The sequence below is a fragment of the Cricetulus griseus genome, chromosome 6 (assembly GCF_003668045.3).
Source record: "Cricetulus griseus strain 17A/GY chromosome 6, alternate assembly CriGri-PICRH-1.0, whole genome shotgun sequence".
NCBI classification, from domain to species: domain Eukaryota; kingdom Metazoa; phylum Chordata; class Mammalia; order Rodentia; family Cricetidae; genus Cricetulus; species Cricetulus griseus.
In genome coordinates this window covers 137622866-137646586 of record NC_048599.1, presented here as the reverse complement: position 1 = coordinate 137646586, position 23721 = coordinate 137622866, and the positions used below count along the sequence as shown (strand labels likewise).

The window sequence follows — 23721 nt, the reverse complement described above, 5'->3', positions numbered from 1 at the left end:
GCTAGGTTAGCCTGGAGTTTGGGCTCTGCAGTGTCCCTGTCCCTGCTGTATGCCAGACTCAGGACATCCTTCCCTGTCTGGCCTCAGTGTCCCCTTCTTCGAGAGTAAGGGCTGTTATCCTGAGCACCTTGTGTTTGGTATGGTCCTGTGTAAAACTGTAGGTCTCATTTCAGAGCCTCAGCTTAGGAAACAAGAAGCCACCAGTCCCTTCCAGCATTGCCTTGAGATCTGGTTTGAAGCTTTGTGTCAGAGGTGGAGTGTGAGCCTTTCCTGCCTCAGACATACTTCATTTGTGAGGCCGTAGTGCAGGAAAGGCCCAAAGCACATGTCACTGGTTCCTTCAGGACCCAACCAAGGCCTGCTTTCTCTCTCAGAGCCAGTGCAGCAGGACCCAGCTTGCTCCCAGCTGACTCTAGCTGACTTCTACCCTTCAGACAGACCCTCCTACAAAGTACGAAGAACGCAGCATTGTTTTAAGGCAATATGATACTGGTGGTGGGTAGTGTGTCCACACTGGCCCTGGTCTTGGGAGGGTCACCCTGCCATTCCATTGTCCATCCTGGCAGCTGGTAGCCACCCTAGCTAGTTCCTCCCACCCTGGGTGACAGCTGAAGGCCTGCATGACGACAGGGATTTTTAGGCAGGGCTATGCACAACCCAGCCTGCCTTGCTAAAACTCTGCAGGGCATAAACAAGTGTCCTGCCTAGCTGGGGGTGGGTGTCAGTCCAGGATGATGAGGACCCTGCCTGCCCTCTGGGAGCTTACAGTCAGGAAGGGTGCCTTGCCAAGAAGGGAGCACCATGAGGGAGGATAAGCTGGTGGGCATTTAGGGAGGACTTATTAGAGTCTGTGGTATCTTCCTGAGAGCTGGGACTGCTCGCAGCCCTTGAGACGACCCAGTAGTGACAAGACCGGGTTGGTCGACCTCTCTGCAGTGGGGCATAACGAGACCAGAGTCAGGAACAGAAAGGTCCAGAACCTTCTACCACTTCACTATTGCAATGCTGGAGCAGAGTCTGAGAGACGAAGAGCTACGTGCACAGCACCAGACTGCAGTGCTCCGACTACGTGAGTTAGCACTGGAAGAAAAAGCCGGTGCGGAGCTGGCCTTCCTGGAGCACCAGATAGGGTAAGCTTGTGCTTGTGGCTGGCTCTGCTCCACCCCTGTTGGTGTGCCCTCCCCACCTGTCACACCTGGACACAGACAAAGATAGCTGTAGTGATCTAGGCAGTGATAGGCATTTGTAGAAATTTAGGTAAGACAGTAAAGTGTCCCAAACAAAACTACAACTCCCCATCCCCCCAAAAAACAAACAAACAAACAAAACAGCCATTGTCCCTGTTTCTGTGATGTCCACAAGCAATATGTCCAGTGTGTCCTGGGTGTTGCTGGGGGCTTATGCTTCACATGCTGTTACCTGCAAGAAAGCCTCACATTACCACATAACTGCCAACACATGGGCAGTGCAGGTCATCAGCCTTCCCCTTGTCCCCGATTACAGACCTTTAGTGTGTGTCCAACTTTTTGCTATTATGAACATTAAGAAACTTTCCTTAGAGTGACTTCTTAGACATAGGACTTCCACATAAGTGAGACATGTAAATGGAGACAGCTGAGGCTGGCCTCCAAGGATTCCTCTATTCACAGCCCAATGCCACCCTGGGCATGACTTACTGAGGGTAGATTAGTCCTTGGTGTCAGTGGAGAACCTCTGGCCTGGAATGTGGTCTGCAGGCGTGAGACTCTGCTGTCTCAGGCCTTCACAGCTAGGGCATAAAGACAAACATCAACATGATGGGGAGGGAAGAGTAGCAGCCCAGCCCCCACCCTGGGGCCCTCAGACTCTGCTCTGTGGGGGTTGTCTAGGCATACCTGGCTGCTAGAACTGTCCTGGTCCTGCTTTGTGGCTCTCTCTCTCTCTCTCTATCTGAACAGACTCTCAAGATTGTATGTGGCTTTTTCCCTCCCCTAGGTGTCTGGGGCTTGTGGGGCGTGAAGCAGCACAGGCTACTCTGAGGGAAAAGCAGCAACAAGCCCTCAGCAGGCTTTCGAAGGAACGGGTAGGCGTGGACAAAGAATGGTCACACAGGGAGCAGGCCTGCAGCCCTTCCAGTCGGGGGGACCAGGATACTCCTGTGCCACAGAACATCCTTGAGCTCTTGCCAGCCTCCAGTGATGCTTAGAACTGTATGGTGCCTGGAAGAGCCCATGGTCAGAGGACTACAAATCTAGGGTGGCACATGGCCCTACATCCCTGAATGTAAACCAAGCTTAGCTTCCTGCTAACTGTGGCCCTCAACAAGTAGCTTCGCCTCTGGGAGCGTCAAATCCCCATTGAACAGCAGTGTCTGTTTCCTAGGTCTTGGGGAGCTTTTATAATAAAACAGTGTTACAGAAGCAGGGGCCAACACATACACAGAGAGAGAGAGAGAGAGAGAGAGAGAGAGAGAGAGAGAGAGGGAGGGAGGGAGGGAGGGAGGGAGGGAGGGAGGAGGAGGAGGAAGGGAGGGAGGGAGGGAGGGAGGAAAGGGAGAGAGAGGGAGGAAGAGAGAGGGGAAGGGAGGGAGGGAAAGTGGGGAGGGGAAACTCCATATGGAAGTCATTTGGTGCATAAATACCCCAGCTTGCCTCCTGCATCCAGCTGGCACCTCCTGACCAAACTCAGAGGAAAGCAATAGCTAGGAGGCTGAGCAGGGAGGGCCAGGCAAAAGGCCTGTGGAGGGGAGAGGAGAACCAGGCTGCAGGAGAGGCAGAGGCCCCTGGATGTCCGTTCCCTGCTAAGCACATGTCCTAACTGGCATTTTCTTCTCTGGAATTTCAGAGGGAAATCCAGCACCTGAAGAAGGTGTACTTGTCCCTGCACCATGGCAGGAAGCAGCTCCTGCAGCATCAACAGTCTGTCCTCAAAGTGCAGAGGTCTGTGGCCCACTTGCGGCAGGAGCTCCAGGCTCGAACCCAGCTGCTGCAGGTGAGCACTCCCAGCATCTTCACCTGGCCCCTTGGTGTCACACCTGTCATTCTTGGTGGAAAGAGTCTGGCACTGGGTGATTGTGCTGAGGTCTCCAGAGGAAGACCTGTTGAGGCCCCTGCAGAGGCACTCTGGGGGAGGGGCCAGACTTCCAAGCTATGGCAGTTATTACAGAACAAGGGTGGAAGAAAGGCCCTGTGGGAGGTGGGGAGCCTAGCAGAGGGGAGGGAGGGTAATGATCTAGCTGGAAGAGGCCCAGGATACCACTCAGATGGGCCATCAGTAGGAGAGTAGCAGTGGGAACCTCTATGTCCCCTAGCAGGCCTGAGGTGCACAGGAGAGGCCAGCCACTCAGACAAAACATTTACTGTGTCTGTGGAGCTGAGTCCCTGTTCCTCTCACAGGGTTGAAAGTGTGAGAAGGTGTATGGGGGAGGACAGGGAACATTAGGCACTCTCTGCTTCCCCTAGCTCTATAAGTAGAAGGACAGTGGCCTCACCTGAGGATAGGAACAAGGATCGATCTCCTTTCTGAAGCCTGCCATAGGCCAACCTTCAGGTGTGGGAACCCCAGGCTGCCTGACTCTAGAGTTCTCCATGCCTTTGGGCAACTTTGGGCAGAAACACCAGCTCTGCCTTTTGTCTGCTACCCCCATCAGTAGCGGGTATAGGCCTGCTAAAGGACAGGATAGCTTGTTCCGGCTGCCGTCTACTCCTGTGGGAGTGTGCTATCTACAGTGCTGAGGCTGTCCTGTGGTGGCCACTGCCATGTGCACCTGCCTCCTGCTTTTCTGAAGAGGGGACTAGCTAAATATGATCACACTGGGCTTGCCCTGTGCTATTTTTCCTAGAGTTCCAGCCCCAGCATCAAGGTCACCTGTGACGGGGTCTCAGACACAAGTCAGAAAACAGAGGGACACAGACCTGGAAGCCCCCAAAGCTACCACCCCCAGGAAATCTCTGAAAGCTCAGAAGTTGCAGAGTGAGTGAGTGATGGTTTGAGTAAGGGGAGCTGCCCCTGGCACTTGCCACAACAAGCCTTTCATGTATTTGCTTTCTGCTGTGCAATTCCATTTCACTCAGCTGCTCCCGGGAGGATGGGGGAGTGGGGTAGAAGGGCATGGGAGGACCAGACCTGCCCTGAGCTCCAGGGAAGGCAAACAGCAGCTACAGTTACTGGCTCTGTGGCTGAGGGATATGGGCATATGGAGTTTCCTAGAGCACTGCTGTGGGGTATGGAGTGACAGTACACAAACAGACTGGCTTAGGGCAGCAGAAAGCATGTATGTGACCATGCCAGCCTCTGGAACTACTATAGGGGTTGTTCTGTGGCCAGCAGCAACTGGGCTCCCTCTGAGTCCTAGCCACTAAGGCAGTAAGGGAGTAAGGTTCCTGCCCATGCTCAGATGAGGGGTATGAATAGCGTCCCTTGATCACAAGCTGGTGGAAGAAGCAGCAGGCCTTTTCCCATTAGGACCGTCCTGGCTTCCCCATGCTGGAAATTGTAGCAGGCTTTCTCAGACCACCAGCCCCCAAATCATGACATGGAGACTTATTATTAGTTATGGATGCTTGGTCTTATCTTATGCTTGTCCCACTAGCTCTTAACCTGTTTCTCTTCATCTATGTTTTGCCTCGGGGCTGTTTACCTTTCTTTCATTCTGTACATCTTACTTTCACGGTTTCTTCTGTGTCTGGCTAGCAACTGCCTGACTGGTGTCTCCCTTTCTTTCTCCCTTCATTCTCTTCCCCTTCTCTTCTCTCTGCTCACTAGCCCCACCTATCCCTCTACTGCCTAGCTAGTGACAATTCAGCTTTTTGTTGGACCAATCCAGTGCCTTAGGCAGGCAAAGCAACAGATCTTTACATTAACAAATGCAGCATAAACGAAAGCAACACATCTTCGCATCATTAGACAAATGCCATGTAACACACCTTTACATGGTTAAATAAACATTCCACAACAGAAAACACTCAGTTCCACTCTGCCAAGCAACACTTTAGGGGTGGAGGTGGTTCTCATCCTGGCAGTCCCCTCTTCTCCAGGCACCCACTACCACCCAGACACTAGCTATTAGTTCCTGGGCTCCCTTCCTCCATCTTGAGGGTGGGGGTGGGTATTGAATGGGCCCACCTCTATGAATCACCTACTTCAGGCTGGTCTGCAAGAGAGGCAATCTTCTAGAGCTTTCTCTCGGACCTCTTACCAGCATTGGCAAGACCGGTCCCTCCGAGCCCTCCTCTGTGTGCCTGTCAGCAGGGTGAAGGCTGGGCCAGGGTAGCATGACTGTTCCTGGCCATGAACTGATCTGGACAGAGCACTTGCTGCTGGTGAAAGTGCTGGGACTCAGAAGTTGCCCCAGACAGAGCCCTGCCTTTTGAACCTCTAGAGTTTCCCCAGGATACTAAGAGGGAGGCTGACTGGTATCCACATGGGGGTGAGCCTAGGCAACAAGGTAAAGGGTCAGAGGCTTCCAGGCTCCCACCCGTGTCCCATAGCAACTGCTCTACCTGAGGTACAGGTCTTGCTTGGGAAGCTGCTGAGTGAAAAGGGACCAGGACCCTGTCTTCTGCTTGGCCACTGGCCACAGCTGGTTCTGTAGTTCTAGGGATAGGGTCTGCTGAGTGTTGTGGTCAATGATGGGCACCCTGGGTGGAACATCTGGGTGTCATTCACGTCTATTCTACTGTGTATTGTCCTGCAGCCTCTCCCCTGCGCAGAAGGAAGTGACACCTCCCCAGACAACTCCAGTTGCGGATAAGCTCCAGCCTCTGAGGGTGAAGTGGGCAGATATCACTCCTAGGACCGGAAGTCTACCTGTGGAGAGTGGATCTGACAGCCAAGGTAGTTCAGGGCAGTGACAATGACCAGCCAAAAACAATCACTCGATCAGTCAGCCCCATCCTGCTGTTGGGACAGCTTTAAGCTTGGGGTGAGTCAGTCCCTCATACCAGGCCACCAGACCAGTGTGTGACCTGGGCTACCCAGGCCTCCATGGGCACATCTGAATCGCTGCAGAGTTTCAGGAAGCCTGCCCCTAGAAACACTTGGAGACACAGGACATGGGGTGCCCCAGGGAACTGCCCAAACAGGCTCTCCTGCTGCAGAGGGCTCCTGGTAGGTGCAGTTGCTCAGAGCTAACACGACCTGACACTCAGTGCAGGCCTGGGGCTGTCCACAGGCAGGCCAGAACACAAACTTGTTAGAGCAGCAAGGTCTAGCCATGTCCTCCTGCTGCCAGGCAAGGATTAGGACTGAACATGCCCTTCTCTGGCATAAAGGGACTCTGTTTTCCTGATTCAGGACAGAACCCCCCAGGCAGAGACATTAGCAGAAATCAGTCTAACATGATTCCTGGCTGTCCCCATCTCACTGTGGCCTGGCAGGTCTGCTCTCTGTCCCACCAGGAAGAATCCAGGAAGATGAGGGTGCTGCCTGCTCAGCCTGGGCCCCATTCTGCCTCTGCCATGTTCCTCCCCTCCTTTTCCTCAGTCTTTTCCCTATGATGAGATCAATGTTGTACTTATTTCTGGAGGCTGCCACCCAATAGAGCTCTGTAAACTGCATGGCTCAAACAAACTAATGCTCTCACATTCTGAAGACCAAAAGTGGGAAATCTATATTCTCTCCAAAGACTCCAGGGCAGGGTTCTTCTAGATCCTTTTGGCTCCAGATCTAAGGTTGTCTCCAGTGTCTGCCTCCCTGTGCCTGTCTCTTTTCTCTGGTGTCCAATTCCTCTCCCATTTCTTTTGGAGTTAAAACCTGCCCAACTCTAAGATAAGCTTGTCTCGAAATTCTTAACTATGCCTGCAAAGGCCCTCTTACAGATATGATCTCATTCCCAGATTTGCAGGTTATGACTTGAGCACAGTGTCTTTAGACCCCGAGTACCTAGGCACACAGTCTGGGGGACACAGGGTGGAGCTGGCCCCCCTCAGACACTCCAGTAGGAGATGCTGAAGAGGTCTGGGCACAGAGACAGAGGACCAGACATCATTATGACCAGAACATGAGGCAGGTGTGGAGGGGAGAGTGTTCAGAGCAGCAGTGGGGGCTCGAGACTACATGGAACTCTGGTCTTTAGAGAGGGGAAGCCTCACTTCCAAAGTAGCAAACTGTGTGATGCCTCTTAAGTGTTGGGTTCTACACAGGCTGGTCAGTGTGAGTGACCGAAGCAATTGTGTCTTTCAGAGCCTGGAAAACAGCCTTGTGTCTCTCCCCCTGATCTGCTGCACTCAAGTTCTCTGGACCCTGAACATCAGAAACACCCAGCCTTCCCTGTATGCAACTTTTAGGAAGCCCCTTTCCACAGCCCTGCTGGTTTGGGGAACCTCTCTACCATTCTGCCAGTTTACAGCTTGATCTTGGTCGGGACTCTTAGGTGCCCATGTACCAGCTCCCGTGGTGCTGGTAGCCCCTGGTCATCCTAGTCCTTTCCCCAGGTGGCTCCTGTACTCTTTGGTATATCTCTCCTTCTATCTTGTTGGCACAGGTCATCAAGAAAGATGATAGTCTAGACTCTCAGCTGAAGCCACAGGAGGCCAAGGAACTGCCTCCTCCAGGTAATGTCCTCAGAAACAGTCTGTGGGCCATCCCTCTGTCGATCTTTCCAGGAGCTTCCCCCACATCCAGTGGACCCTGTCCAAAGCTGTTGTCCAGTGGTCAAGCAGGGACTGGAGGTCCCCAGGGAAAGTAGAAGAGGATGGATGTTCATGGCCCCCTTCCATGACCACAGACCTCTTCATGGCTAGAAGACTGGCCGACTCCATGGCCTATAGGAGATGATTCAGCTGCTCTTTTGGGGACATTAAAGACAATACTTGGTTTGGTCATTTCAGCTGTAGCTTGATTTATATAGACATTTCCAAGATCTTAGAAATCAGCACCGACAGAAACATCCTTATTAGTGGACACCACAGTTTTACACATATCAGATTCTTTTGAACCATATACTTGGCCCTGAGGCCTCCCTGAGGGCAGAACTCCTGATTTTCAGGGGGTGGCAGAGTCTGCTTCTTATTCTGTGGGTTGCCCTGGGGCTGACATTGAGGGATTGGCATGACCTGGCTGGCTCTTGGTGAGTTGATGCTACCTCGGAGTTTCCCACCCCTGGGTCACAGCCCTGGGTTAAAAAGCTCCACCCCTCCACTCCTTGCTCAGCATCTACCCTCAGAAGCAGGAGGGATGCCAAGTCTTGTCAGACACCAAGGCACTCTCCACATTTGGGGCTGGAGAGAGTGAATTCCAAGTTCACCAGTATAGGAAGAAGCAGGGACCGGTGGGGTTCCCAGGGGTCCAAAGGTGATGGTGAACAGGGGGAAGGCAGAGCCCATTTCCATGGCCTTCCATTCGCTGGAGTCAAGCCTCTGTTGGCTGTTGTTCAGGGCTCTGTGGACATTTGTTAGGCCTAATACCATCCTGGTCACTCTCTCTGACCACACCCTGTGACCATGTGTGTACTAGTTATACTGAAGCTAACCAGGACTTATACCACACTTGGGGACCCTGTTATCTCTTGAGGTGAACATGCTCATTACCCACCCTGCAGGTGAAGAGGCTGGGGCCTGAGAACTGAAGCACGTGGACCAAGATGATGGAGCTTGGTACTGTCTGACCCAGTTCTCGATGCTCCCTAGTCAGAAGATGGCTCCTGCAAGGCTCTTGGGAGCACCCCAGCATGGCCATTAGAGAAGTCCAGGGTCCTTCCTGCAGTGGCCTGACACCTCAGCCTTCATCCCAGGCTCTGGATGACAGACTAGGGCACCATAGCTCTGGTCCCATAGGCCAGTGGCCTTGGGCCTCAGGATCCCAACAGTCTACCTGGGTCCAGGCAGGATTCAGACCTAGGAATATTAAGGTGTAACCTGGCTTTACTGTGTCCTGCTTTGTGCTCACTTGGCTAGTCTTTTAGTTTGCTATGGAAGGCCATGCCATGTCCAAGGCCTGCCTTTGCTGAGTGCCAGTGTCCCTCACAGTGTTAGAGGACCTCAGCACAGTGCTGAGACAAGGAAAGGAACAGCTCTGGCAAGGCTTCCCAGCCACTCGTGGGAGGCCCCCAAAGGAGGGAAAAGGAGCTATACAGTTCTTGTTTGTTTTCTGAGACAGGGTCTCACTATGTAAACCAGGTTGGCCTGGAACTCATAGAGATCAGCCTGCCTCTGCCTCCCAAGCGTTTGTGTTAAAGGTGTGGCCACCAACCTGACAATAGGGCTATGAATTAAAATGACTTTTCCATATGTTCTCCTCCTTCCTCAAGACTTCATATCACTAACTATCCAACAGGATAATTTTGGAAACATATAATCACATCTTTTAGGTCCTCATGCTAATCAAATGCCACAGTCAAGTCTTGCATCCACTTTGAACTTTCAGATATTTTTCCTGGGAACCACTTTTCCCACCCCACCCCACCCCATAGCATTCACAGTCTGTTTGTTCCACAGGCCACCTACAGAAAAAGCCCAGTGCAGCCTGGGCAATGGAGAGACATCCTACAGACAGTCATGCTTGGAGCTTGTGTGGACAGTGTGGGCAGTCCCTAAGTGGAGATGGCCCTTGTCCTGAGGAAGCCAGAGTGAGTTGGTGTGGCCATGTGCTGCCTGCAGGTTATGGGGGCATTGGCCTGCTGTGTGGTCTCCAGAGGCTGCTTTGTACATCACACGAGGCTGTCATGGGATGAGGACTCAGAGGGCATTCCAGGTTCTGCAAGTTGCAGGTTCCACGGGTTTCACCTCATACTCAACGCTTGGGCAGAAAGAAAGTCTTCCCAGGGTGAAAGGAGGTGTTTGATGATTGGTACCTTTGGGGTCCTTGAAGAGTCTCTCTCTCTGAAAGCACAGCCTTTGATCCCCAGTGGAGGAGGTGAGGGAGGCCCTAAGAGATATCTTACTTTTCCAATGTGTTTCTTGCAGATGGCTGAAAACAGAACAAGTCAAGGGCTGGGTGTTTCCAGAAGCCCCAAGGAGGAACCCCAGGAAGAAGCACACTGGAAGTCAGAGCAGCAAAGGTGTGGAGTGTGGGTAGGGTAAGGCACTGAGGCGTGGAGACAGTCTCAGGCAGTATCTGGGACCTCTCAGTGCCTAGACCCTTCCTCTACCCCTCCTAGACTGGGCCCAGCTGTATGCCACTGGCCTCTGACTCCCTCTTGGTATCAAAGTTGTTGCCCAGTGAAGGGCCAAGATACAACCAGGGGACATAGGTGTCTGGAAGTGTCCGCATCTGATCAAGATGGTCAGATGCTTCCCCCCACCCCCACCCCCCACCCCTTCCCAAGTAACCCTGTGTAGCTTGGTCACTTCCAATGGTGGATGATTGGCAGGGCTGTTCATAAGAGTGTGGCATGGGGGTTGTTGACTGTGAGCCCTGGGGCAAGGGCAACTGAAAGGTAAGACTCCTTCCCTAGCAGCCAGGACTTCACTATGTGCTTGCAGGAGAGAAGCTTGTCATCAGGAGGACCCAAACATTCCCTCCACCCACCTAGAAGCTGACCAGGAGGCTGCTTCCCCAGGTGAGGCTCCTATCCCTTTAGGACCCCCCCCACCCCACCCCCACCCCTACCCAAGGCTATTCAAAGACCATTAAGTTTTCACTTTGAGGCTATCCAAAACCAGTTCTTATATCAAAGTGAGGCTTTTCTGAAGGCACATTGCCCTGTCCCCCTCACTGCCTTGGGTGGGATGGGGGAAGCCTGCTGACCCCTTCCTTCCCCTGGGGCTGCAAGCTGAGTCTAAAACTTCAAAACAAGCCAAATAAAGCCAACCACCAAATCTAATGACAGCTGAGGTGGCATAGGCTCAGTCCAGACACACATCCATATGTGACCCACAAGTTTGGAATGAGCTGGAGCAGTTACTTAGGGGTTATCAAAGGACTAAGCACACTATACCATCTGTAACTGGTACCATTGCCCTTTTAATGTCTTCTGTTGGAACATCTTTTCAGTTTGGGGCTGCTTCTGGGATAATCTACCATGTAGGGTGCGGTAACTGTGAGATACTCCCTAATTCAATCCATCACAGCAGCTCCTGTGGCCAGTGAGGAAGAGACACAGCCTGCCTGGCACCTAGACAGCCCTCCGTCTCAGCCTGCCGCCGTCTTGGACAAATGTTCTGAGCCTGCTTCTAATAGCTGTTCTGGGTCCTCAGAAGGCCCTGCCTTATCCCTCACCCCCTCAGCGGGCTCTTCAAGTGGCCTCTCGAGTTCATCTCTCCAGGAGTTTCAGAGAGCCACAGCCACCCTCGTCCAGCTTTCTAGCAGTTCCTCTTCCCTATCTAACGTGGAAGCTGAAGACACACTGCGTGCAGATCCCAGTTGGTCTAGGGAGCTTTCTGCTCATGACTCCTGGGAGGAACCTGGCCTGCCTTCATTCTGGGGCCTCCACCAGGGACTTCCTCAGCTGGAGGGGGTTCGTGGGGATGTAGGTCAAGTGACCCTGAAGAGACTGGAAGACAGTGGAGCCAGACTCCTGAGTGGCTTCTCTGAGGAGGCAGCTGTGGCACCAGTCTCAGAGTCCTTCCTTCAGGCAGGCTGGCCATTGTCATTCTCACACGTTCCATCTCCAAGACTGGGGTCAGAGTTGTCAGAGTCCTCCAGCCAAATCTGGGATGAGAACAATGAGGAGAACCTTGAAGAACCCAGCCCTTGTGTTGAGCCACCCTCAGGGAGCTCCTTGCCTGCAAATGGTTCATTGGACATGGAAGGCAGTGGAAGGCCTCATACCACTCTTCCCTCCCTGGGGCCTGGGGAAGAACAAGATGCTTCCAGATCCAGCAGGAGTGTGACTGATACACTGAATACAGGGAAAGCCAGGCAGATGTCCCCTGTGACCACCTTCACAATGTTCCCACATCAGATCCCTTCTACCAGTGACTCAACTCTGCTACTGTCCTTTCATTTGGACACTCCCTCCTCTGAAAGGGCAGGTCTAAGTAAAGGAAACATACCTACTGCAGCCTCAGCTGGCCACCAGGAGGAACCCCAGGATGTTGATACTAGTCCCTCCATAGAAAGGAAGCCCTTACAGGCCTTGCCTGATCCTAAGGCCCCTGTGACCCTGAAGGCTCCTTCTGAGGACAGAGCTCCCCTTGTCACAGAGGTAGCCAGGCCCTCATATGTAGATGGCTTCCTGACTGAAATACTGTCCCCTGTGGATGAGGAGCTATCTTATGGCAGTGGGGACCTTCCATCCTCTATCCATAGGGACACTCACCTCCCTCCACCACCTCCTACTCCCCAAGCAAAGAGTGACACCAACGAGACCAGCCCCAGCTCAGAAGACTTCCCTTCCCCGCCTGAGGAGGCCATGTTTCCAGGTGACTTACTGGATACCCTAGAAGAGGATCTGTCCATTACTGCTGAGGACATGTCCTCCCTATCTGAGGGGGCTCTGGAGGAAGCCCTTTCCCTGGGGCCCCAGGACTCACAGCACTGCCTGGGAGCATCTGGGCAAGATGGAAACCTGGATGACTCAAGTTCAATATCTCCCTTGAGTAACTGGGTAGTCAGTGCCCCTGAGACATCCCCAAGACTGTCAACTCAACCCCTGAGTCCATCCTCAGTGGCTTATGTGGCCAGAGAAAACCCTAAGGAGGCCCCAGGCAGTCAAAGTGCAGAGCAAGGAATAGAACAGCTCTTAGACAGAAGGGCAGCCATGTCGTCACCCTCCCGGTCTGCACCCTCTGAAAGCCCACCCCCAGACCCCGTGCCGTCGGTGGCTGAATCCCTCAAGCACACTAGTAAGAAGGAAGGCCAGAGCTGCTGGACAGAGGACCAGCACAAGCTTCAGGGTTTGTTGGACAGACAGCTGCTCTGTAGGAGAAACTGGACTTTTGACCCTGCCTCTGGTGCCTGTGCTGATTTTTCAGGGACAGGAGATGCTGGGCCAGTGGATCTGGTGTCTACCCAGCTTAGCAGGAGGATCTTGTGTGACTCTCTGGCTGCACTTTCAGGGTTGGCCCCTGAAGACAGACCCTAGGAGTGTGCTCCGAAATGATAGGAACTCATAGATATCTGGCATATGACTCTCTCTCTCTCTCTCTCTCTCTCTCTCTCTCTCTCTCTCTCTCTCTGTGTGTGTGTGTGTGTGTGTGTGTGAGAGAGAGAGAAAGAGAGAGAGAGAGAGAGAGAGAGAGAGAGAGAGAGAGAGAGAGCCTGTCTGTCTGTCTGTCTGTCTGTCTGTCTGCTATAAGTCTGCAGGTACCTTTGGATCCTAGCAGAGGGTGTCAGAACGCCTGGAACTGGAGTTACAGGTGGTTGTGAGCCACCTGATATGGTTGCTGGGAACTGAACTTAAAGTCCTCTGGAAGAGCAGGAAACACTCTTAATCACCAAACCATCTCTCTAGCTCTTGACTTTTAAAAAACTGTGTGTGTGGGTGTGTGCACAAGCCATGGTCCCTGTGTGGAGGTTAAAGGACAACTTTGGGGAATTGATTCCTTCTGCAGTGGGTCCTAGGGATCAAACTCAACTTGTGAGGCTTGCAGGGTAAGTGCTTTTACAGGCTGAGCCATCTGTGTCCAGCTTGTTTGTTTTATGAACATAGGTTCTAGGAACTGAATATAGGTCCTCACAATTGCAGGGCAAGTGCTTTATCAATGAGCTATCTCTTCAGTCCCATCTGGATCTTGCTATGTATCCTGTTTCCATCAGATTGCTTGTGGCTGAGGGTCATTTGTTCATCCTGTGGAGATGAGGAGCCCATAACTGATCACCTGTGACAAGCAAGGCCTAGGGCTTGTCCCCAGGGGTTGGGGGGTCTCTCCTGGTTTTGTGATTTTTTTAATTTTTTTTTATTTTTTTGCTTTTATGGGGCTTGCTGGGACACTAATTTTCTCAGGAATACAGTGCCTGGGTCCCAAAAAGACATTTTGTCCCTTGTAGGCCTGGCTGATGAGGCAAAGGCCTAGACTGCCTTCTTTATTCCCTGGGGGCCTTCCAGGAAAGAAGACCAGAGTGGGCAGGTGACACAGGTGACTCTTGTATAAGGAAGCAGTGGCCATTCTTCACAAGAATGCCTTCTTTCCTCAGGACACACATCCAAGGACTTGTTGATCCAACCACACAGAATTTGCTGTGTGGAAAGAAGCCAGTGGCTTAATTATGAGAATGAGACCAACTTGCAGTGCCTGGGGCCTCATCCAGCTGGCCTCACTAGGAGCCTAGGGTACAGGATCTCTACAGGGAATGGAGTGGCCTGGGATGGGCTCCTATAGTCAGTCCCCCCAGGAAAACAGAACAATTTGGGGGCATGTGTAAGGGTGAGGACAGGCCACTAAAGCAGTGACTTTGGCCAGGCACCACCTTCACCTCCCTCAATGGACTCTGGTATGTTTCTGAGGGAGAAAGGTTGCCTGCCACTCACTCCTAGTAGCCCCTTAGCCACAGTGCTGTCCCAACTGTAGTGACCCAGTGCTAGCACACAGCCTCAGACAACAGTGGAAACTTGTCTGCTTTCTTAGCTCCACAGAGGCTTTTCTGGGACCCAGAGCGATCAGGAGATGGGCTATCTTTAGGGGTTCTAGGGTCTTGTGCTAGAAGCCACACAGAGTCCTCTGCCTGGATGCCCCATGCAGGTGGGAATATTCTGATGCATCTTATTTGTGCAGCTTTCTGTCTCCTCATCTTCAGTGCCCCGGGGAAGGGCCACTGTGTGTATGTGTTTGTGTGTGATTGGGTTTTGCTCTATAACCCAGGTTAGCTTTGAATTCATGTAAATCTCTCTGCCTCAGCCTCCCAAGTCCTAGATTATAGACATGAGCTGCCACACCCCCCCAAAGGTTTGTGGCTTTTATACAAACCCAGAAGTCTTATAGAAGCAGCATCTTTGAATCTGTTTTCTGAATCAGGTTTGAGCAGGATCACTTGGGATGGGGCTCACATACATGGTTGGAACTCCTAGAGGTTGCTTTCCATATCTTAAATCAGCATGTGTGCACATGTATGGCACAGTGTATGCATGTTTGTATATAAATGGGTGTGCATATCTAATCTATCATCCATCATTTACTAACTTTAATTTCCTGCTTATTGATGTATATTCACTATCTTGCTGGATCTCATAAAGACAATTTCTGCCAAGTACATCGTGTACTTTGACTATATTCATGTTCTGCCCTGTTCTTTCTCCCTCACTCCCCCTCTCTCACTCCCCCACTCCCCTTCTTTCTCTCAGTCTTGCTCATCTTATTTTAATCCTTAAAAACTATGCTTATGAATAGTCTGTGCCAATGACATTGGTTCATGCTCCAGGAAAAGACTGGGTTAATGAGTTGGTGTTTAGTTCAGTGATCATGGGAAATTTCTCACATAAAAGCAGTTGAGCACTTCTCATGGTAGCCAGTTAATACGTATGTTTTTATTTTATATATCAGTTTTTTAAAAAAATCAAAAAAGCACTTGTGTAAATAGTCTAAAATATGAAGAAATTATCTTCAGAAAATGATATCCCACTCCTGCCAGTACTGAGGACTGGACCAAGGTTTCAGCACAAACTAGGAAAACATGCTAACATTGAACTATATCCTCAGGCCCTTTCACTTATTTTTAGCATTTATTTACTTGCATGTGTATAGGTGCCACAGTGTGTGTGTGCCGTCATAGAACAACTGGCAGGGGTTTTGTGGATCAAACTCAGGTCACCAGGCTTAGTAGCAATCACCTTTACCCACTGAGCTTTCTCAACACACCCCTTTTACTTTTTATCAGTACTGGGAGAGAGAAACTAACACCTGGGCTGGCAGGGTTTTACTAAGCTCCCAGGCTGGCCTTGAACTCATTCTAGCCCAAGTTATCTCACACTTGTAATCCTCCTTTCTCAGCTTCCTGAGTAGCACAGGCCTGCATTACAATGCTCAGATATCTTATATTTTTAACACTTTTCCCCAGTGCCTTGTGCATGCTAGTGATGTTGACGTGTTCTGCTACTGAGTCCTGTCCCCCACCCTACTCTCCACCCCTGCCCATCTAATCTCTCTTAAAAACTTTTTTTAAAAGATGTATTTTTATTTTATGTGTGTGCCTGCTTTGTCTGCACAAATGTATGTGCACCATGAGTGTGCCTTGGTGTCTGTAGAGGTCAGAAGAGGGCGTTGAATCCCTGGAACTAGAGTCACAATCGTCTGTGAGCCACCATGTGGGTGCTGGGAACAGATCCTGATCCTCTGCAAGAGCACCAAGTACTCTTAACTGCTGAGCCATCTCTCCAGACTCTTCTAACCAGGTGGGGTTTTTTGGGGGGTGGGGTGGATTTTTATTTTTTTGGAGACAGGGTTTCTCTGTGTAATGGCCCTGGCTGTCCTGGAACTCCATCTGTAGATGAGACTGGCCTTGGACTCACAGAGATCCTCCTGTGTCTCAGCTTGTAAATGTCCAATGTCCACCTACATTTGACAGTCATGGGTAAGATTCTCTATGCCCATTACAGGCTGTCTCTGTCTGCATTCCCCTGGGCATCGTATCCACAGCTTCTATCAGGCTCTTAAGTGCTGGGATTAAAGGTGTACAATACAACCAACCACCTGGCTTCTCATCAAGTTTTATTGGCATAGTTCATATACCATAGTTTTCTTTTTAAAATGTACATATTGATAAAGTTTAGTATAGTCACAAAATTATTCAAATAGTTACTTCTTGAATGAGAAGGCCCTTGTGGGTGTGGATTCCTGATAGATGAACATCCTGCTAGCCTTAGGGACATGGGAGTCCAAGGCTGATCCATCCAGAGCTTGGCCTCTCCCACCATGCCCAGATCTCCAACTGTAAGGCATTATTTCCTCTGGCTAGCTTATGACCTCTGGGAAAGCCCGTTGGCGCTAAGCCATCAGATTTGTCCTGCCTCTGCTGCATGCTTTGGTGCTGGTTTCCAGGCCGTTTACAATTCCTTTGGGCCCCTGCTATGAAGTAGGTTTCCTTTCCCAACAGCCCTTTACAGACTCATAGTTAACCTGGCCTCAGGAGCATCCCAGGCTCTTAGCTCCAATGAGCTGCTCAGTAAGCCACCTTTTGTCCAATAGGCCCAGTGAACACATGGCTCCAGGGATGTGCCAGCTAAGATCCTGAACCAAGTTTCCCAACTGGTGTCAGAGCACAGAAGAGGTTTGGTCAGGTCAGGGAATATGCACTCTTCTGTGTACATAATTTTAAGACACATTTCTGACCTATATAGGTTTCTTATTAAATGCCCTCTGGTTTTGTTTGTGTGGGTTTGGGGGGGCGGGGTTGGTTGTTTTTTGTTTTGTTTTTGGAATGAATTATTCTGTATTTTTTTTTTACTTTTTCTCCCTATTTATTGCTAAACCCTTTGGATTAATGAGGCTGAGTGAGACAAATTATGTATTTTATACACACATTTGGCATGGCAGTAAATCTCCCCCATCAAAACCTTGCAAATTTGCCTCCAATTCCACAGCACCCCTGGCTAGTCTAGTTTGGTGGAGGTTGGTCCTGAAACCTAGGCACATTGGGGCTACACACAGCCCAGCCAGGACCTCCCCAGAGCCACCTTCCCTGGGTACAAAGCAGGTGCAGCATGCTCTAGCCTTGGCACGCTGTCCTTGAAGAGAAGCTGATGATGGAAACTAATGAGAGTCAGGCCGGGCTTTCTGAAGACTGCTACAGCTGCAGGAGCCAAGCCATAAAATTACTCTTGTGGGCGGAGAGAAAGTATATCCACAGAAAGTGCTAGACATTTTATCTCACTAGCATGAGTGCAAGCAGAGCGCCTTGGCATTCAGATGTATTGACCCTGGTGAGGCTTCAGCCCAAGGTCCCTCCCTCCAAGGTCTCACACTGTACCTGCTAATCCTTTGTAACCACTTGGGCCAATAAATCTTGACATGAGCCTCAGGAGAAGTCATTATTTTTCATAGAAAATAGTTATTTCTCAGTTAACCTGTACCTTTGAATTTCATGTGATTTGTCTCTGTCAGTGTCTTGCTAAGCAGTTCCCTTAAATTGTGCTTTCAGCTTTCTACATGCCAAACTGTCACACAACTTTCCCAAGTCCCTAGGGTTCCATGCCTGGCCCCACCATGACAACCACTCTCATACAACACACCCAAAAGCCACATGGGCTTTTACAAGTGGGCAAGAGCCATATATACTCCCTGGAACACAGAGTATTCTCATTGTGCCTCCTGTCTGACTGAGCCCTGCCCCAGGAGTCTAGCTGCTGTGGGCTGGGAGTATAGTAGACTTGTCACCAGTGAGACACAGTTGCAGCAGTAGACACAGCCCATGTGGTCCCCAGCAACCTAAGGAGCCTCCTTATCCTTCAAGGATTTACACCAGGTAACACCAGATCCTTGACTTTGCCATAGATAATTTCAGGATTAGCCAGATGGTAGCAGAGTCGGGAAGAAAGCAACAAAAACTGCTGCATAGTGGTTAATAGAGAGATGCTCAGAGAAAGAATAGAACACCTAAGCCTGGGTGTTGGCTTCTCAAAGGAGAGTCATATCTAAGTGGTTTAGCAATAGCCATATATTGGATTTTGGAGGCTGTCAGAGTTTCTTGCTAAGCAGGTTCCTAAGGTTTCTTTTCCTGTTTTCAATAACTGAGATTATAGGATGGTTCTGATGGCACCTTGGATGGGATTGCAGTCTGTTGAAAATAAAAGCTTGGGCCACAATGGGTTTAAGACACATCTTTTCTTGGAAATAGGTACCTTGCGAAATTCCTAGAAACTTGCAGGTTTAGATTGAGAAGACTCAAGCATGGCTTATTACTACTTTAACATCCTTGCTGTCTCTGTGTCAGCAAATGTTAATTGCACTGGAATTCTTGATTATCAACTGGAGAGAGGCTTCAGCCAGAGTCCCTTCCTCATATCCCCATGGGTTTCCCTAACTATCCTGCCTCAGGCAGGCCTTGTCCAGATAATTCTCAGATCAACCCAGGCTAAAGCACCCAGTCCTCTCATGCCTGCTTCCCAAGGCAGCTTCTACATCAGTCCCTGTGGTCCCTGTTCCTGCTTACTCACCCTCTGGGACCATTAAACACCAAATAGCTTCTCTGTATTTGTCTCCAAACAGCTTTTTTGTATTTGTCTCCAACCAGCACCTCTCTCCCTTTGTCTCAAGCAATTCCCTCCTGCTCCCTAATCCCCCCCAACTGTCCCCACTATCCTTCCATAACACAACTGGAAGCCAGCCAGGGTGTCTGTAAAAAGAGACTGCAGACTTTGGAAAACAGGACACATTTGTATACACAGACACACAGACACACACACAGAGACACACACACAGACAGACAGACAGACAGACAGACAGACAGACACACACACACACACACACACACACCACACACACACCATGCAACAGTCTTTTCCTGTCTCCTCTTTGGCTCATCTGCATGGAGGTTTTTCCCTCTGCTGTTACAGAATGGCACAGGATAGGCCTTTGATAATAAGAGCCAACCTGTGGTCTGTGGGTACCATAATTCTAAACCCTGCTCCACCTCTCACTAGGATATGCAGGGACCATCCCCATGCCTTCCAAGCCACAGTCACAGGCGTCCATCTCCCATCATCATGGTGTCATTGGGAGCACTTCTCTTCTGCTCTTGCCCTAATATGCTGCGCTCCAACCAAAATCAGCTCCTCCATTCACCTCAGGAACTTAGTACATGTACCTCTCGCCCCTGTCCTCAACCCGGTAACTTTCCAAGAAGAGATGCCTCCGTGCTTTTATATGCACAACTGCCCCCACCACTTGCTTTTTTGCTCTACACAACCCTGGGCACCAGGGCTTGCTTTGGGTTATATGTTCTCTCCAGTGTTTGGCACAGAGTAAGAGCACTAGCATAGGAAAGCAGAATAAGTGATTGGAGAAGTCAGGCAGGGGCACATCTGTAATCCCAGGGCAAGCGAGGCAGGAGGAAAAGGAGTTCAAGGTTAGAGTCAGCTATATATCGAGTTCCATGGCAGCCTTAGAACCCTGTCTTAAAAAAGAAGAGTCAGGTCTACGCCTCCACTCTTTGCCCTGTGGCTCTACCATATTCTCCGGTTTATAAAAAGGTCAAGGTGATCATTGTGGACATTTGAGGTTGACAGGTAAAATCACAGGTTGCATGTAAAATCCAGGATCCATGTTACATATGAATTTCAGGTACACAGAGAATAGTTTCTGCGCCTAATTATGCCCCATTAAATTGGCATTTCAGGCTGAAACTCCAGGCGCAGTGTTTACTCAACTTCACATTCAACTTGGCATGGGCTATTTCCCCACCCTACCCCCACCCAGCGAATCTGGCTATCTAGGCTCAGACCTCACGGTCTGCTGGGTATAAAGTACCTGTGGTTCGGAGCGAACTAAGATTGGAGCAGCGCCAACAGGGACCCAGAGCAGGGGCGGGGCCAGAAGTACCGGGGCGGAGCAGGCCTAGGGAGTGAGGCGGGGGCCTGCGTTCTGGGGCGGGACCAGTATACAGGGGCGGGGCAAAAAGAGCGAGGAGAAGGTCGGACCTGGAACGAGCAGAGCTCAGGGCGGGGCCAAATCGCGGGGGCGGGGCGAAAAGGACGAGGGGTGGTGCTGGAGACGACGACCGATTTGGGGGCGGGGCCAATGCACAGGGCGGGACCGGCGCGCGCAAGCACGTGACGGCGGTTGCCAGGGTGAAAGGTCGGCGCGCCGGCGGCACTCCCAACATGGCGGCGGCCCGGGCTGTGGCGCGCGGACCGGGCGCTGAAGCGCGGCGGTCGCCGTCTCCTCGGGCCGCGCGGCTGCTCCTGCTGCTGGCGGCGGCGGCGGCGGTGGGGCCTCGGGAGGGCGGCGCGTCGCGGCTGTACCGCGCGGGCCAGGACGCCGTGTGGTTGCTGGACAGCGGCAGCGTGCGCTCGGCCACGAGCAACAGCTCGGCCGCGTGGCTAGTGCAGTTCCATTCGTCGTGGTGCGGCCACTGCATCGGCTACGCGCCCACCTGGCGAGCGCTGGCGGCGGACGTGCGAGGTGAGGGTCCCGCGCGCCGGCCGACGTTCCACCCGCGCAGCCGCAGGGAGGGTCGAAGCCACAGCTTCCCGAGGTCGCCAGCTCGCAGAACACGGACCGACTTCATCCTGCCCCCAGCCTCTTATCCTGGCCACACACTCCCTGGCCAGCCCTGACCTTCCCCATCCCCTGCAGTCGCTTTCGAATCCTACCGTTCCACTCCGGAAGGTTTTTATTCCTGTCACGCCCCAACCTGGTTTGCTAGGTAGCCGGCCATATGGTGGGCTCCGGGCCGAGAAACTTAGGAGCCCAGACACTCTGGGGACTGCTCTGCAGAAGCGGAAAGTTTACAAAGCGTCCTCTTGCCGGGCGTCTCGTTCACTAACCACAGCTTTTGAGAAAGCTTTGCTTTCTTAGTGCTGTTACTCGCCTTTGCAGACCTCACCTCTTCCAGCATTTACTCCTGTAAATGGGGCTTAAGTGGCTGTGCAGTAGCTTTCCCGGCACTGGCTGAGGTTTGGCCTCACCAGCTTACTACTGTTGAACTAACCTCTAATTACAGATCTCACAGGGCAAGACAACAAATTGTTGCTCTTCTTCCTGCACCTTTGGCTGTAGGTCTGGTGTTGAACCACTGCTGTGTTTTCTTAAACAGATTTGCAAAGATGCCTTTTTCCAAGTACACAATTGCAAATGACTGTTTTAAAATGTTAGCCTTCTCTTTCTTCATTGTTGGAACACTTTCTTTTTTTTCTTTGAGAAAGCGTTTCATAGTGTAGCCCAGGCTGGCCTTGAATCCACTGACCTCTGCTTTTTGAGTGCCAGGCTTTTACGTGGAACCTAATGGAATTGTTCTCTTGGGTCTTATCTTTCTTCCTAATATTTATTTTATTTTGAATTATGTGAATATGTACAGGTGTGTGTAGTTTTCCAGGGAGGCCAGTGGTATTAGACCGCCTGAAGCTGGAGCTGTAGGATGTAGGTGCTGGGAATCAGATCCCAGTCCCCTGAATGAAAGAGCAGTATGTGCTTTTAACCTCTAAGCCATCTCAAGTTTTCTTAAGTCCCTGGCAAGCACTAGCCAAAACTGAGACCAGCGATTGAAAAGACAAGAGTTTATATATGGTTTCGTTTTTATTTTGCTTTATTTTTTTAAGCAACTCAATAGTAGAGAGGACTTTTTAGTTCTTAATAATTTATTTATTCTTATGAGCATTGATTGGTGTTTTGCTTGCATGTATGTCTGTGTGAGGGAGTCAGATCATCTGGAATTTGAGTTACAGACAGTTGTAAGCTGCTATGTGAGTGCTGGGAATTGAACCTGGGTCCTCCGGAAGAGTAGTCAATGTTCTTGACCACTGAGCCAGCTCCAGCCCTGACTTTTTAATTCTTGATACTTGTGAGTGGACTTGCAGGTGACCCTGGCAAGACTTGTTGGCAGCCTTTTTGTTTATGTGGGTTCTGGCTTTCAGTTTAGTAACTGACTTGTAGACATCATAATACATACACATCAGGGGGATCTTCTGTAACCAAATCAACAGTAGACAGGGATGAAATTGTTCTGGAACTTGAAGGACAGTTCTGAAAGTACCACAGTAAAAATCCACAACTAATGCTGTGGTTGACTTCATGAAATGACGTTACCTTTAAAGAGTGGCTGGCTGCCAAGGAGACTGTCTGGTGAAAGTGAAGGACTGGCAGGAGCAGGTGAGAACCTGAGGAAGCAAGGATGCTGAGGACAAGGCCGCCTGAGTCAGGGCCCTCAGAGTATGTTCTAGTGTGAAGCAAGTCACCTGGGGATTTGGTTGACACCCATGTTTTTTGTCCCAGCCTAGGCTACTGGATGGGTCCCAATATCCTGTCGGCACAAGCTCCAAAGATGTCTGATCACCTGTTGTCAGGGACCCTGCCTAACTGCTAGATACCTGCAGAAGAGATGCTATCCCTTATGACGTCTGCATGTCCAACTTCCTTAGGGAGGTTTTGGCTCTCACCCCTGTCCTCCTGGGATATTGAGCTCAGCACCTCTTCTGTGCCTTGTCTTGTGGAATTCTGTGCAGGATATGGGAAGCACTAGACACTCTGCCTTGGCCTTCATTTGGCTATGCTTCCTGCCGCCTCCCTTCTTGGGTCATCCATCAGGAGAGAGGGTGCTTACCCAAACAGGGTAATCAGTCGCCTGTGAGTTGGGCATGCAGGCCTTGCATTGGGTTCTCCCTAGGTGTCTCTTCCTGTCCCCACCCTAGCTCCCACCCTAGTCTCTGGTTGGACTGGTTTTGTTGCCATGGGTGGGGATTAGAACTAGAAGGTGGCCTATGCCTGCCTTCCTGCCCCTCAGCTTGTCTGATTGAAGTTAACAGCTGGTCTATAGAGGGAAGGCTTCCCCTCTTTGGTTTCACTTCCTCAAAAACTTATGGTGGTGTTTCTTGGCTCTTCACTGACTTTTAGGGGGAAATAGTGTTTTTCCTTATAAGAGATGGGTTAACAAAAGGTCTATTGTTCAGTGGACCCAAAGGCCATTCTAGTATTTATGTGGCCCTGGCTTAGGCCTATCCCATCTTAAGTATTTCCCAGAACAAAACCTGCTCTGTGAGTTGAAATCATTTATCCCAAGCTGTTTTGTTTCGCTCAATCTGAGTTGGCAGTGACACCTGTGCTTACTTTCCTGGGCACTGAAGGATTTCCGTAGAGGCCTAGAAGAGCAGGAATGTGTCCTGAAGGATGAGCCTGTGTCCCTCTGAGCTCTCTGTGATATCGGGGCTCTTCTCTCCTCATCAGTACACCTTGGAAAGCGGGGCAGATCTGTTGTTGGCCCTGAAATTCTTGGTGA

At 50.9% G+C, this 23721-nt stretch overlaps 2 protein-coding genes across 2 annotated transcripts in view; both read left to right on the top strand.

Moving 5' to 3' along the window:
* Ccdc187 (coiled-coil domain containing 187) overlaps positions 1–12943 on the top strand; it is a 52780-nt gene extending 39837 nt beyond the window's left edge. The window contains exons 13-21 of the mRNA XM_035447085.1: positions 345–450; positions 1002–1130; positions 1975–2062; positions 2824–2970; positions 7463–7532; positions 9414–9544; positions 9882–9976; positions 10401–10477; positions 11145–12943. Of these exons, the coding sequence (XP_035302976.1) occupies positions 345–450; positions 1002–1130; positions 1975–2062; positions 2824–2970; positions 7463–7532; positions 9414–9544; positions 9882–9976; positions 10401–10477; positions 11145–12943 (2642 nt within the window). The remainder of the gene's footprint in view (positions 1–344; positions 451–1001; positions 1131–1974; positions 2063–2823; positions 2971–7462; positions 7533–9413; positions 9545–9881; positions 9977–10400; positions 10478–11144) is intronic.
* Positions 12944–20572: 7629 nt separating this feature from the next.
* Qsox2 (quiescin sulfhydryl oxidase 2) overlaps positions 20573–23721 on the top strand; it is a 30299-nt gene continuing 27150 nt past the window's right edge. The window contains exon 1 of the mRNA XM_027422931.2: positions 20573–20912. Within this exon, the coding sequence (XP_027278732.1) occupies positions 20612–20912 (301 nt within the window). The 5' untranslated portion in view covers positions 20573–20611. The remainder of the gene's footprint in view (positions 20913–23721) is intronic.